Source organism: Tamandua tetradactyla, chromosome 15 (genome assembly GCF_023851605.1).
Source record: "Tamandua tetradactyla isolate mTamTet1 chromosome 15, mTamTet1.pri, whole genome shotgun sequence".
NCBI classification, from domain to species: Eukaryota; Metazoa; Chordata; class Mammalia; order Pilosa; family Myrmecophagidae; genus Tamandua; species Tamandua tetradactyla.
Window position 1 is genome coordinate 5,515,980 of NC_135341.1, and position 15,401 is coordinate 5,531,380.

A 15,401-nucleotide genomic window follows, 5' to 3' on the forward strand; every position below is an offset into this window, starting at 1 on the left:
GCCTCATTAGCTCAGGGTTGGGGCCCAGGACTCTGAATTTCTTCTGAGTTTCCAAGTGATACTAATACTACTGGTCCATGGACCACATTTTGAGAATCACTGGTTCATAGCATTTTATAAGACAGTAAGCCCATGAGAATAGGTACTGTATGTCGGTAGACCTTATTGCCTGACAGTTAAAAACACAGGCTTTGAAGCCAGGCAGATCTGTGCTCGAATGTGGCCTGGGACACACATAAGCTCACGTTCTTTAGGCTGGTCAGGTACCCCTCATGCACAAAATGGGGATAATACCACTCAGGATAATACCACGTCGTAAGATTTAGATGGGATAGGGCACTCAAGAATTTGGCAACATATCTTACACATAGATGCTCATTTTTTTATATTTTTAATATTAATCTTGGAGTTGTCTCTAACCCTCAACGGCTTATGAAACCAACTGTCCAGCAAATGTTTTATAGACTAACAACTGCTAAATAAAGAATGGGTATTATTGTAGAATGGGACCACAACCTCATTTTATACAGCTCTACATACAGGTCAAGTATCTGATTAAAATCACCAAAGGAAGGGTAGAAACGGAGAAGGAGGGAAGGATAGGGCACAAAAGAGAGTTTGTGCTGCTCCTGCACACGTCTATCACAGTGACATCAGGAGCTTTCATCATTCTGAACCACCAGCTCGTTCTCTTTTAGTACCCCTGTCTCCTTGCAGCTTGATGAATTTCTGGGAGTCTCATTATAGAAAACTCCCCAGGATTTTCCTAGTGCCACCCCCAGAAAGATGGCCCCAACTCACACCTGTCCTAGGTGCCCTGCTCACACCTGTCCTAGGTGCCTTGCTCACACCCGTCCTAGGTGCCCTGCTCACATCCGCCCTAGGTGCCCTGCTCACACCTGTCCTAGGTGCTCTGCTCACACCTGTCCTAGGTGCCCTGCTCACATCCGCCCTAGGTGCCCTGCTCACACCTGTCCTAGGTGCCCTGCTCACATCCGCCCTAGGTGCCCTGCTCACACCCGTCCTAGGTGCCCTGCTCACACCCGTCCTAGGTGCTCTGCTCACACCTGTCCTAGGTGCTCTGCTCACACCTGTCCTAGGTGCCTTGCTCACACCCGTCCTAGGTGCCCTGCTCACATCCGCCCTAGGTGCCCTGCTCACACCCATCCTAGGTGCCCTGCTCACATCCGCCCTAGGTGCCCTGCTCACACCCGTCCTAGGTGCCCTGCTCACACCCGCCCTAGGTGCCCTGCTCACATCTGCCCTAGGTGCCCTGCTCACACCCATCCTAGGTGCCCTGCTCACACCTGCCCTAGGTGCCCTGCTCACACCCGTCCTAGGTGCCCTGCTCACACCCGTCCTAGGTGCCCTGCTCACACCTGCCCTAGGTGCCCTGCTCACACCTGTCCTAGGTGCCTTGCTCATGCCTGCCCTAGGTGCCCTGCTCATGCCTGCCCTAGGTGCCTTGTTCTGAGGTGGCAGACCCTAACCGTTCTGACGTCACCTACGTGAAAATGGATGCTGATTTTCTTTGTTGCTGCTGCTGGTGCTGCTGGTGGTGGTGCTGGTGCTGGTGGTGATAATATTAATAGCCATTGATACTTAATATGCTTTACTAAGTCCGAGACCTTCCTGAGTGTTCTACACCTATTAACAAGCTTAATCAATTTAGGTTTTTATTATTCTTATATCCTCATTTTATAGATGACGCCACACTGCGAAAAGGTGGAGGAAAAGGGGATATATCTGCTGTAAACTCTTCTTTAGAACCTGCAAACACTGAAGGAAGGGGCACAAGGTAGCGTTCTAAGAAGGAGATACTGGTAGTGGTTGTGGCAGTGTCATCTTCCTCCTCATCATCTTCTTCAGCATCACTATGTGGACAGGTTCTGTGTTTCACTTAGAATCACACTCATGCTTAAAATGAAGCACAAAATCTGTCGCTTGAATATGTGTTAAATGAATCAATGAACGACAGGTAACACTTAACAGTACTTACTAAATATGAGGTACTGTGCCAAGTGCAAGAAATGGACACATGATCTCTAACCTCAAAGACAACCAGATAAACTCAACACACTTGTTTTGCCCCTTTTACAGATGGAAAAATCAAATAAGCAAACTGAAGCCTTAGAGAGATGAAAAACCTGGGTCACCTAGCTAATAAATGGAAGATGATCTACCCAATTCAAAGTTCATGCTACTGACCACCAGCTCTACCCTGTCTCCACCTAGCATATTTGACATGGGCTATTTCTACACCCACCATGTTCAAGCTTTGATGAAGCATCACTGAGCCAATATTTCAACAGAGAATTATCACACAAGCTGATATTAACTGCATATAATATTTGTGTTTTAGTTTGAATTTTTACTTGTTGGTCCTTTCACCCCCTTGCCAAGTTGTTTCACTCAATAGAGTTCAATTATTTATTTCTAGATATACCATGTCCTGGACTCCATAGGTGATGAAGTTTTATCATTAACACACCAAGCTTGGCTGAGCATGTCTAACGAATGTATTTATGATTTTGCTTCAAGGGAGGTCCTAAATAGAATTATTTGTAATAACTTTTGACTTCTATGCTTGCTAATACATGTCCAGGCCTATGGGAGTATAAAAAATTACAACTAGTTTCTCTATTTATTTCAACATGCTCATTATTAGTTAATATTTATACATCATGAAATATATTTAAATAGGCAAATAGATATTGAAAAAGAGTTTTCTATTTGTGGTTTATTATTATCTGAGCATAATTCCCCCATTCTTCTCCAGAGTTTTTTTTAATCACTGGAGTCACTACTTTTAATTTAGTTATTAGCTCTCTTCTTGCTAATTCTTTCAACCACTTTTGGCTTCATTTTATGGCCATGGTTATATGAGAAAATACAGGAAATATAAAATCCATTATTTGGCTTCAGTCAGCATGATGGTAAATGTGTTGGCAAGGCATTTTCTTAGAAAGAAACCATAAAATAAGAGGTCACCACAGGACTATGCTTTGCAGTAACTAAATTAAAACTGACATTTATTCAACTCTCTTTTGATCTTAATTGAATACTTACAATTTTTTTCAAGAACAGATACAATACTAGGCTTAATATCTGTCCAGAACTATGAGTTATTTCAATGTTACCTGTTTTTCTGTTTATTCTGGTGCAAAAAACAAGAGTCTTGGGAAATGAAATATTGTACAAGCTTTGCTATGAAGCCAAGCTTTGTAACTAAATTCTTTGTGCTCTCCATCCTGATATACAGGTATTATGAAGAAGGGAGGATGCTTTAGTGCTGGTTCTGAGCTTTGTTGGAGTGTTTTGATTAAGTGATTAAGTGGAAAGACTGTACTTATCGAGTTCTATCATCAACATGAACAAATACTTGGAAACTCCTAATGCGTGTTTGCACTTTCAGGGCCCTAATTAAGCCACAACAATAGACAACCTGCTTTGGTCTTAGAGATCACAGACTTCCTGAGTCTGGACGGCCTTGAGATCACTGAGCAAATTCTCCATGTGCCTTGATTGCAGGTAGTGGCCTTTGATTGCCAATCTTTACTTTCATAGATTCAAGCTGCATCCCAGTGGTTGGCTGTTCAACCCAGGGCTCCTTGTTGCTCCAAATTTTGCAAGCACTCAAATCCCAGTGTGTCTCCTTAAACTATACAGGATCTTTTCTCCACTTCCTACCCCCAGATATAGCTTAACAAAAGCTTAGATTTTGTGAACAAGTCTACAAAATGCCTGCACTTAGGAAAGGATGCACTTTATCAAAAAGAGATAATTGCTGAATTTGGTAAACTGCACCACAGACATATGAGTAAATTTAGCCACTCTGAAACTAAGATCAGCTGAGGATACATCAAAAGCACATTTTCATTCTCATTCACAGAGGGTTTCTAAATGTCTTCACATCTCTTGCAACATATGAACATATGGACCAGCCATTTTATCCTTTCATTCAAATTCTGCCAATATGAACAGAAATAATAACACATGGCAAGGCATATGACCTATGCCTTCAATCTCATACGAGTCGAAGAAAACCTTAGCTCTAACCCTATCAGCATACATATCTGCCTCTCAAACAATGTATACAGATATAACTGTACATTTTTAGAGTTGAGGAGGACTTTGAGACCAATTGCTCAACTCTCTCATTGTGTAGAAGAGTGAATCCCAGGGAGGCAAATGGTTACCCAACACCACACAGCCAGTTAATGGTAAAACTAACTAGTTGAAAAAACTAGAAAATGTTTACAGTAATAACTATATAAGAATATGTGTACATGTATTCATGTAAGTTTATGTTTGCATATACACATATGGATCTATACACAGAATGAACACTTCAAAAATCTCTGTCAAAGTTGTGTTTCTGGCCTGGTTTCTTTCTAATTACTGATACAACCAATACTGGATTGCTTGTCTGCGATTAACGGGTGTGTGCATGTTCTGGGCTTGTATTACTCCAAAGTCAGAGCCTGAGAGCCACACTTGGATCAGTTAATTACTTGGGAGGTGATCCCAGGAAGGAGGAGTGAAGAAGTGGGGCAAGCAAGACAGGGAGAAAGTTAAAGGTAAAGGGAGCTACTATGGGAAACTGGAGTTCAATCTTCCTGGGGACCTCCAAAGAACTGTGTATGATGTGCCTGAGTATTGTCCTTCCAAATGACAGGAGACTGGGATATTAATTTACTGATTTCCATGCCCCATTGGTTGAGCAAATTCTCAAAGTTCCACTTGCTTATTATTTCAGAAAAAGTCTTGTGGCAGACAAGTCTGGTGGGGGAACAGTCCACCTCAGCTAATAGCTGAAGTCAGAAATGGGGGAGGGGGTGTTGCCACTAAAGTTTCTGATATAGAATTCAAGGCATACAAACCAAGTTTAATACTTTAAATATTTAAATCTGTTTTTTTTTTAACCTTTATATGGATTAACCTTGTTTGTAGCAAGTTCACTGAGATAACATAAAGGTGACGACCAGCAAGGTCTGGTCGTAGGAGATTCACATCAGAGACCAGCTTTCTTTCCAGTCTGGCCAGTTTCTATGCATTCATTCAGTAACTATTTACTGAATGACACCATGTGACAGATGATAGGGATACAGATGATAAAGATACAGCTGCAAACGAAAAAGACAGACATTTCTGCCCTCATAGAACTTACAATCTAGTGGAGAGAGACATTTAGTATAAAAACAAGGTTATTCATATTGATAAGAGCTCTAGAAAAAAATAAATCAGGAAGGACAGGAGGGAATGCTTGTTGAAGGGAACATGGCTACATTAAACCTCACCAGATAGGCAGCATTTGAGCACAGTTCCAAAGAAAGTCAGGGGGCAGGGAATGGGGGCATTTAGGATGATAGTATTATTGGGGACACGAACAGTTACTGTAAGACCCCAATGTTGACATTCACTTGGCATCGCACCTATTATCAAGGGAAAATCATATGTCTAAAATTTTCAAACTGGTTGACTAGGAGCTACAGCAAGACTGAGACCACTTTAGTTTTGTCTCTTATGGAGTCTTTTCATTTTTATATTTTTAATAATTTGCCTTAGTTGGCAATGATAAAGAATTTGAAGATGTCTGCATAAAAATTTCAGAAAATTGAGCAAGCAACTGTATTAGCACTAGGCACTGGGTGGTGTCTTAGTGGGCACATTTTCTCCAGTTTTTCACAGTCACCAATATTTCCTGTTGTGCTACGGGGCCACTTTTACTTTTAATTTTTAAAGAATACCACACTCATTTGTTAGCATCCCTGCTTATCGAGCAAATAGGGTTTTGTGATCTGTGTTTAAATTGGTTTAAGAAGGAGAATCATAAATTGTCCCTTCGTACAGAACAAATTTTCAGACAACTGACATCAGTAGTCTTTTTTTGCCCCTTGGATATTTTTGCCTGAGGCTGAGTCTAGCATTTGACAACACAGAAGAATATTTCCATTGTACCAAAATTACTAATTGAAGCCCTTAAAGAATCAGCTGACCTTACAAGGTGCCTCCTTCTATGACAGGCCTGCTTAAACATTTATATCCTCTATCTTATTTGGGGAAAAATCAGGAAAAGACATATTTGAGACTCATTAATTACAGTAAACCTAAAAGACATAAATATTTTCCTTGCTAAAATTCCTTAAGAAATCTAAGACAAAAAAGTATAGAAAAGTTACAGGGGCACATACAAAAGGAAAAGGACGAGTAGTTAAAGCAGTTAAAGAAATCTGCTCAAAATTCAGAATGCAGAGTGCTATGCAAATTAATGAAATCAAGACAAATGGCAAGAAAACAAAAACATTAATTAAAGCTTGACTTCACCTACACTGAAGGAGGCATATGGTAAGGGAATATTAATGCCATGTAAAACAGTTCACCCAAAAAAAAAAGAATCACAAAAACAATCATTTATGGATTCACTGCAAAAAGCTAAGTGGATAAAATAATACAGGTACACTTTAGGTGAATATTTCAAGTTTTCTCAAAACACAATTGGAGATTAATGGTTTCCTTGATTTTCAGCTTTTTAGTTTTGATATCTACTCAGCACACTGGGAATAAACAAACATGTGGCTGTAGTCATATACTGAGCGATTGACTTCCTGCATTATAGTTAAAGGATGTTGTTTATCCCAGATTTGTTATGAGAAATCAGAGCCAAGAAATCTCAGATGAGTTCCTTCTGGGGAGGCAGGGGAGCTGGGGTGGGGGTGGGGACAAGATGCAGGAAAGGGTGAAAAGGCTGGAGCAAAGCAGCTAAGGCAGTAGAGCTTTGGGCATATCTCTGGAGAGAAGTTTTCAGTTGGACGAGATGAGGGAGAGGAGCAATAGCTCTGAAATAGAAAGCTCGGTGACTGAATACCCACCATCAGGGAATGGTGCAGGTATTATAAACTCAACCATGGCAAGAAGTTCAGGATTCAAAGGTAGAGCATTATAAAATTGATAAGTGAAGGAGGGTTTACATTTAGAAAAACATGGGAGGAGTGAAAACCAAAATTTCAAAAATAAATTATAGCCATGAACTGGCCAAATCAACAAGACAACTAAAAAGCTGTCTTGTATGATGGCCAGAGGTTTGGCTTCTGGAGATAATCTGCTTGAATTTGAATCTTAGCTCTATACTTATTGGCTTAGTGGCCTTGTGTAGATTTATTAATTTCTTGCTGCATCGTTAATAATATTAAAAATAGTAATAAAAGTAAAATAAATAATAAATATCTATCTTCTAGTGGTTATGAGAAAATGAAATGAGATAAGGTACATCAAGCGTTGGCATGGACTAAGTGATCCATTCATCTTAGTACTATAATTATTACCTCTAATTTTATAACAACTGCTAATAATCAGCTATAAGAACCTGTCAGTTATCTCAGCTAACAGTCCCCTAAGAGGCTATAAGTGTGTCTGTCTTGCTGAGGATTATATAACCAGATCCCAGCCAGGGTTGCGATAATAATATTATTATTTGAATGAATGCATGAATCAAAAGAATAGTGATCCAAAGAAATTTTTGCTTCGTATTGTAAAAATGCTAATATATTCCAGGTGTCCCTCCTGGAGTTCATACTCTGAATAACAAAGTAGGTCAACCACACTCAGGTCCAAAAGACAAAGAAACAATGCCCACCATTCCAATATAGGGACCAACTCTCCCTGCATGCTGCGTAATTAACACGTGAATTATGGAGGTCGACCACTAGGCTCACATCTTCAGAAAACTCAGAAAACAAATAGCATGTTTAAACCTTTGAAAGCCCTTTCTAGTAGCTGATCATGAGTGTATAGCAAAAATCTCTTGTTTTTTTTTTGCTTTCTGCCTCCTTCCAAACTATAGGTGCATTGAAATGAAAAAGAGAGTCAGTATCAAAAGAAGGAGAGATATCAATAAAGATATTGAAAGAGCTACTCAGATAAACTTCCATCCACTGACATCAAAGTAGGCAATATCCCCGACTATACTGGTTTTATTGCCCAATATCTCTGTGCAATTGAGCACTGGGATGAGCAAAAATAACAACTTTCAAACTAAATAATGGCTCAGACAACTCTAAAAGGACCAGATAGAGAGATGAAACATCAATGTCTACCTTTGAATACAACACCATGAAAAGAGCTACTAAAAGACCATCGGAAAGGTATATTCAACAGTGTTAGCGAATGTTAGTCATAGTAGCATGCGCTCTTACGACCCCATCATTGCCATCCAAAGTAAAGGCCCACTTTTGAATTAGTGTGAAATACAGTGGCATTTTTAAATCAAAAAGTTTTAAAATGACACTCTACCTGCAAGGCACAACATGAATGATTGCAGTACCAGCAGTTCCCATGGCAACCTCATCTTCAGTTTCCGAGGTCAAAGGAGTTTCAAGTCCAATAACAAGTGAATAGATTCGCTGTTCCTTTTAAGTTTTCTACAACCTTTAATCTGTGGGAAAGAAGAGACACTACAATGAGATTTGGGAATACTCCTTCTGGTCTTTGCAAATTTAGTTTTACTTGAATATAAATAAATTTCAGTCATGAAGAATAACTTTCGAAGGAGAAGAAGGGAGAAGTGTGATGAACTATGGCCATAAAGCCAATAAACCTCCTATGCTTTTCTTCCAAATAACAATTGGGTAGGGATTGGAGCCAGGTGTCCCTGAGTGAGGATAAGACCAGCTTTTGATTAAATGTGAACCAACCTGGAGGCCAGGGAATGACCCCTGCTTTCTAAGATCCTTCCCGGTCCCTTAGTCTCCAACCCCTGTTCTTATTTATTTTCTAATTGATATTACATGTCAAAAATGAACATGTAGGAACTTCCACTGAGCTAGATAGACAGTGTTTTCATTGGTGGGCCTTAGGTAGAAGTTTCCAATTATTTAGAATGGAGTTATGTGTGGGGAGATCATAATTACCTCTATCAATTCAAACACTTTTTTCCCTATGCTCCAAGTTTCATTTCTAAAATGCAACAGAAATGTGCAGCTCCAGCACCTACTGAAAGAAATCCTACCAATTATGAGTAACTATCTACTAGTTTCATTTCAATAAGTGCAGAGCATGTTTAAGAGCAGTAATTCTTCCATTAGCCAGGACCCTTGAAACAGGGACATTCTGTCGTAAAGAGGAAGGCTGCCTCTTCTGCACACTAGATGCTAGAAAGCAGGCAACCACACGGATGCGGCAGGCAGCAGACACTGGGGTGCCCTGGAGAGCATAAGCCTGCCCTATCTCAGGGGGGCTGGTTGCACCTCAGCGCAAGCTGATTACTGACATGGGGACAGGGCCCAAGGTTGCAAGAGTAGCCATAACCTTTTAAAAATAAGTTGAAGTACTACTGTATTTTTAAATTTCTCAAGTTTTAAATGTAAGAAATCATTTAAAGACATTTTAAACACTGCACGGGCCAAACAAAACTAAATTGCTCCAAAATGCTGAAGGATTTTACTAAGGATTTACTAAGGCTGGCTTTAGTAAAACACAGCTATCGCTGTGTTTCCTCTCATCCATCCATCCCTTCTCCTACCCATTCTGCCAGCCAGCCACGAATTTATGCATATTTGGGACATCTTCTGCTTGCCAGATATTATGTGAGGCACTGGACCCACCAAAACGAACAAGATACAATATCTGCCCTCATGTATCTCATATTCTATTAGGGGCAGTGACCCACAATTTCCTATAATTGCAATGTATATGTCATTATTAAGGTAGGAGGAAACTTTGTAGCCTAGAAAACTTCATAAAGAAGATGAAGGAGATTTGAAAGATGAGCAGGAGGCTGCCTATTTATCTGTTAATCAAATAAGTGAAAAATCTAGGGAGGGAACAGGAGGCTTGTGTTTTATTTACAGTTCTGGCAGTAACTAGGTGTGGGATCCTTTCCCTCCCTCTCAAGTTGTTTCCAAGGAAATCCTCCTGGTAAGTAACGGTAACCTCCTTAAAATCTACAAAGCACCATACAAATGTCAGATATTTTGACTGTAGCCACACTATTTTAAGCCAATAGTGACCTGGTGCTTTTCACTGATACAGAAATCATCATGAGTGAGACAGGCTTGCATAAAAACAGGCAACACAAGCAAGTTAATCAAGGGCTTTTAGCATAAATTTATAAATTATAAATTTATAATGCATGGTCCTTAGTTTACCAGGAAGCTGATAGAAAGTAAAGAACCATCCTTAGAGAAATTGCTTTTCTTTCATGCCCTTAAATAGTTCAGTTTCTGATAAAGCTAAACTTAATATGTTGTGAAGACAAAAGAGGCCCTTAACTTCTGATCTGCTGATGCAGCTGAAAGCAGACAACATCCCTAATTAGATATGTTCAGATACTCTTCTGACATGCATGGTGATTAGGCCATTTTAGGTAAACAGGATGTGCTGATCAATGAAAACTATTAATGTCTTAAGCAAATTATCAAGGTATTAATAATTAATTTTGTGAGGGAAATGTCATCACAGACCTCAGAATTGATCTACAATGTTAAGCAGTTTCTTGAAGCAATTAAAATTAGCTTAGGAAATGTATCCAATTACACAATAAAGATTTAATTCACGATAGGAATGCTGGTTACAGTGTAAGTTTTGTTAAAAGCTGTGGATTTTTAAGGATGAAGAAAGTCAAGAATGCTGTCAGCTTTTATTTACACTCAGGTAGACGGAGTTCTCCCATCCTAATCAGAAATAACGGGGCTATTGCCAGCAACGTGCCTTAGTGGGCAACAGAAACGCAAGCACCAGGCCTTCTGCAGGGAGCTGAAAACGGACGAATATCTGTGGGATTGTGGTGCAACACACAATGGTTCACAAACTTTCGTTTTCTAGGTTTCTCTGTCAGACCCAGAAAGAACTCTGCTGGATAAGCCAAGAGTTATGGTGGTAATAGATCTTTTTTGAAGTTTTGAGCTTTCCCTGTTTTCCCTAACGTAGCTCTAGCAAAGACAGTGCACCCAGCACTCACTTTGTGCTCTTGCCCAAGAACTGGACTCATCTGGCATGGGGCCACACAATGAAACAAGAATCGGTCACTTTCTTTGGCTAATCCAGAAGGAGATGAATAACTGAGAATCTCCCTCCAATCCTTCAAATAATTCTGATACTAAGTCAGACTGAAGACCTCAGTATAAAGTGTTTAAGACAAGGGATGGTTCAGTTTTCTCTTTAGATTCCTGGTTTTGAAGAATGAGAGAGGCAGGGCCTGATGAAATATTCTCCTTAAGAGTTAAAGCAGAATTGATAAGATTTATGGTATTATCTTGAAGAGCTATCTACCTACTTGGCATTTTCTTCTGGTTTTCAAATAATTCTCATTCAATTCAACAAAAAAAGTGTGGCCCTATGAGCACTGGAGATATAGAAGTGAGGGAGGTTCAGACTTGGTCCTCAAGGGGCTCACAGTTTTCTTCATGAGAGAGACAAATAAGCCAGCAATTAAAATTCAGTGCAATTTGTGTAATAAGTCTATTAAGTACAAGGTGCAAAGGAAGCAAGAAAGCAAAAGAACATCATCTAACTGAGCCTGCGGGTAAGGGACAGAAGTTTCAAGAAAGCTCTCCAAAGGGGCTAACAGTGTGAACTAAATCTTAAAGGATAAATACATGGGAGGAAGGACATTTTAAGCCTAGCAACAAGGAAAATACACAAGTACGAAGCTGTGAGAACTTAGAGAGTGTTGAAGTTACAGCAAAGTAGGATAATGAAAGGAGCAAAGGCTGTCATATCAGACCTGGGATTTAATCCTGGACCAGTCATTCTCCAGCTGTGTGGTTCCATTGTGGAAAAAAATAGCAATACCTATTTTCCAGGATTATTGGAAGGATTAGTGCAAATGCATGGAAGGTCTTGAGCCTGGATGCTGGCACAATCTTGACACCTAGTAGCTATCTTCCCCCCCTCCCCCAATTACGTCTTTCCCTCTGAGAACAAAGGGTCCACCCAGGGCTTTTCCTCTTCTTTATCACTGTAATCTCAACTCTTAGAACAGTACCTGGCACACAATGGGTGCTCAATAAATATACATTTTTAATGACTAAAATACTTTACATTCAGTTTTCACAGTCACCCTGAAAGATGCATAATTTTATTCTCATTCTGCAAATAAATTCATTTAGGCTTAGGTTAAGACATTTGCCCAATAAGTGACAGGACCAGAATTTGATCAGCTCTGCCTGGTTGCACAGCCAGCTCTCTTCCCACTACACGTAAATGGTAGAAAAGGGGCTGTTGGGTAGTTTGGTCCTGTGGGGGGGATACACGTTCCAGGCAGAGCTTGAATAGGTTATAAATTACGAAAGCATCTGACAGCACAGCACAGTCTGTGGTTGGGAGTCAAGGAACGGAAGGAAAAAAAACTGGAGAGGTAAATCAGGGGACTGATCCTCAAACAGCCTTTGACTGCATAAATGAGTCTAGACTTCCTTCTGAAGGCTAGGAGGAGAGCAGGAATGCTTTTAAACAGGAGAAATTCCTAACAAATTTGATTTTGCTTTATGGATATTTGCTTTGAATGCAATCCCCAGAAGCATATTTCACTCTGCAATTCAACTCTGGTCATCTACAAATGAACCACATCTCTAGTTACCAAGTATACTTCCAATACATACAATATTTACAAGGCCTCCTCACAGCATGATAGGGTGGGGAAATACTGGAGTTGTCAAGCACAAGAACTCAAGTGAGTTCTCTCTTCCTGGTTTTGCCACAAGGTATCTGACTTTAGGAAAACCACTTAATCTCCAGAAATATATTACCTAGTCCAAAGGTTGGTGATACTGCCCTGAGCCCTGTCTTCTTCACAACAGTGCTCTGAAGATGATGATGATGATTTAGACTCAGATTCCAGTTTCCCCCACCAGACAGATTTTAAGCATCATGAGGATGGGGATCTTTGTTTAATTATCATATATTAGTACCTGATACAGAGTACATAGTCGATACACACTTGGTACTTAAATGAAAGAATAAATATAACTAACATTCTTGTGAACCTACAATGTGCTTTTACATTCACTTCATATGTAATCTTCAAAACAACCCTGTGACAAAGGCATCACCATTCTGTAGAAAATCATAGCGTTGGAAATCAGAATACGAGAAGCTGGGGACATTATCCAAAGGCAAGCACCTGGAAATCAATAGAGCCAGTATTCAAAACAATATCTTCACACTAAAGTACCGAGTTTTCTACTGGAGAGACAGAAATGTAAGTAAATTAGCTATCTTTTAATGTGCGGTATAAATTTTTGATGGTGACTCCCGTATCGCTATTCTGCTTTCCAAGTTGTCCGTCTGCAGAAGTGAAGACACCCGCTAGTAAGTTAAAGGGCAGAATATGTACAGTATTCCTAATGAAAAATAAAGCATGGGTTTCAGAGCCGATGCCTTGTCAGAAGGCTCCCTTTATCGGTGTTAATTCAGAAGTCTTCTACTGACAGCACAACCATAAGTTCCCTTCCCTCTAAGTGTTAACAACAACCTGAACATTATTTTCTTACTGGTTATTATTTAGAGTCCTAGCCATTCTTAAGGCAGGAATTTTAAATAAGATCATCCACAGTTCCCAGTTGTACAGAGGAGCATTTTCTAACTCTACAATTAGCTAATGAGGGGTGCAGTCAATCACAATGGCAGGGAAGCAATGAACAGAAAAGAAAGCAAAAGAGAAAACCGACCTCCACAGAAAGCAATGTGACAATCATTTCCAGAGAAAATGGCAATCAATCAAATCTTAATGTTCAATTAGTCAACAGATATTTATTGAGTGCCCATTATTCATATGCAGAATGCAAAGAGTTATAGGTCAAGGTCTCTGCCCACAAGGACAGAGCAATTCAGATAGGTAAAATGGATTACTGATTATGCAATTTAGAATATATATATCAAGTGACTTGTACAGATAATCTATACTTCCTGTAGTTATGGTAGCTGACTTACAGGTTCTTTTTGAATAATGAAAATTCATATCATAATAGCTAATTAAATTAATGTACTAGATGTTTTTTCTTTGTATCAGCTTTTTGCTCTATCTACAAGAAGATAAATTTCTATTCCTATTCCTAATATCTCCCTTACCTCACTGGAGAGGACAATCAGTAGCTGCTAAGAATGGTGGGAAAATATATGTAGGTTGGTTTCTCTCACTGGCTTGCTTGTTCCAAGCATCTGAACATTTGAAGAGAACAGTGCAAAAGTTGGAAAAGTTATAAAGGGCCTGGATAATGGATTTGGGAAACTGCTTGCTAACCAAGAGATAGAGATATAAAATGGAACCCCTTGTTCAGCTCTCACTCCTCTACCCAACAGAGGTTTTAGACTCTGTTTCCATCATAACACCACATTAACAAGGACCCTGGCAAATTATGGAAGGTGGGCAAACAAACCCCCGCCCCTCCACTTAAAAAAGATTCTTAAGCAAAAAGAATTGCCTGCTATTTCTGGAGATTACAGCCAGAGATATAATGGTTACATTAGGCAGAAATCCTTTGGAACGAAAGTCCTCTAAACAATATCTCATTTCCTTTCCTGAAGGACATCTTTTATGCAGTCCACAAGCCACTGCAGTTATACAGTCCAATTTTGAAAAAAAAATTATAAAATTATTTTTAGAGTATATACCCACTACTACTTCCTCAATACACATTCTTCTTATAAAATCATATTCTACTTTGATGTCAGACCTTTACACTTGCTACTGAGGAGAACATTTTCAAAATATTGACAAAATCCCAATAATCACAGAGTGGCATTTCAAAAGATCACTGGATTGAGATTTAGAATACCTGCGTTCAGAGCTGTTATTTACTTGCTGGGCAAGTTTCTTAACCCATAAAAAAGGGAGTTGAAAACCAAATTGCTTTTAAGAATCCTTGTACTATGATTTCCACCATTTCTGTCAGAGAAAAATTGTACATTTGGAAGACATTCAATTAAATGAATGGCAGTCACCATGCCTTTGTCATCACCAGAGCCACTTGAGGCATCTAACAATCTCTGAGGTCACATAATCTTCCATTCTATCAGAGTTGTTTGAAATGCATTACTTTTAAATTCTACATATGATATTGTTACTGGATTTTTAAACTAGAGATGCTGTTAGTTTATAGAATAATCATGCATAAAATACAGGATTTCCATATATCATCCAATTATTAACACCTGACACTGAAAATTTAATCCCAAACCACAAATAGGCATTTGCTATTGACAATCTCCACTACATAACCACCTATTGTGTTCTTTTAAAAAGATTTCTTTAATTTTTACTTTTATCAAAGCACCACGTGAAAATAGCTTTAATACTTATTCCCATTCTCCTAAGAAAGCTGCTTTCCAGAGGTAACACGCTATTTTTCTAGTATGGATCTCAATATTAACAAAAATGCTTATATTAATATTTCTCATGCATT

The 15,401-nt window shown here is 39.3% G+C and overlaps 1 protein-coding gene across 1 annotated transcript in view; it reads right to left on the reverse strand.

Annotated features, from left to right (window-relative positions):
* The window catches only part of CNTN4 (contactin 4), an 831,113-nt gene that overhangs the window by 500,923 nt on the left and 314,789 nt on the right, over positions 1–15,401 (reverse strand). The window contains exon 3 of the mRNA XM_077130352.1: positions 8,293–8,434. Coding sequence (XP_076986467.1) covers positions 8,293–8,347 — 55 coding nt within the window. The 5' untranslated portion in view covers positions 8,348–8,434. The remainder of the gene's footprint in view (positions 1–8,292; positions 8,435–15,401) is intronic.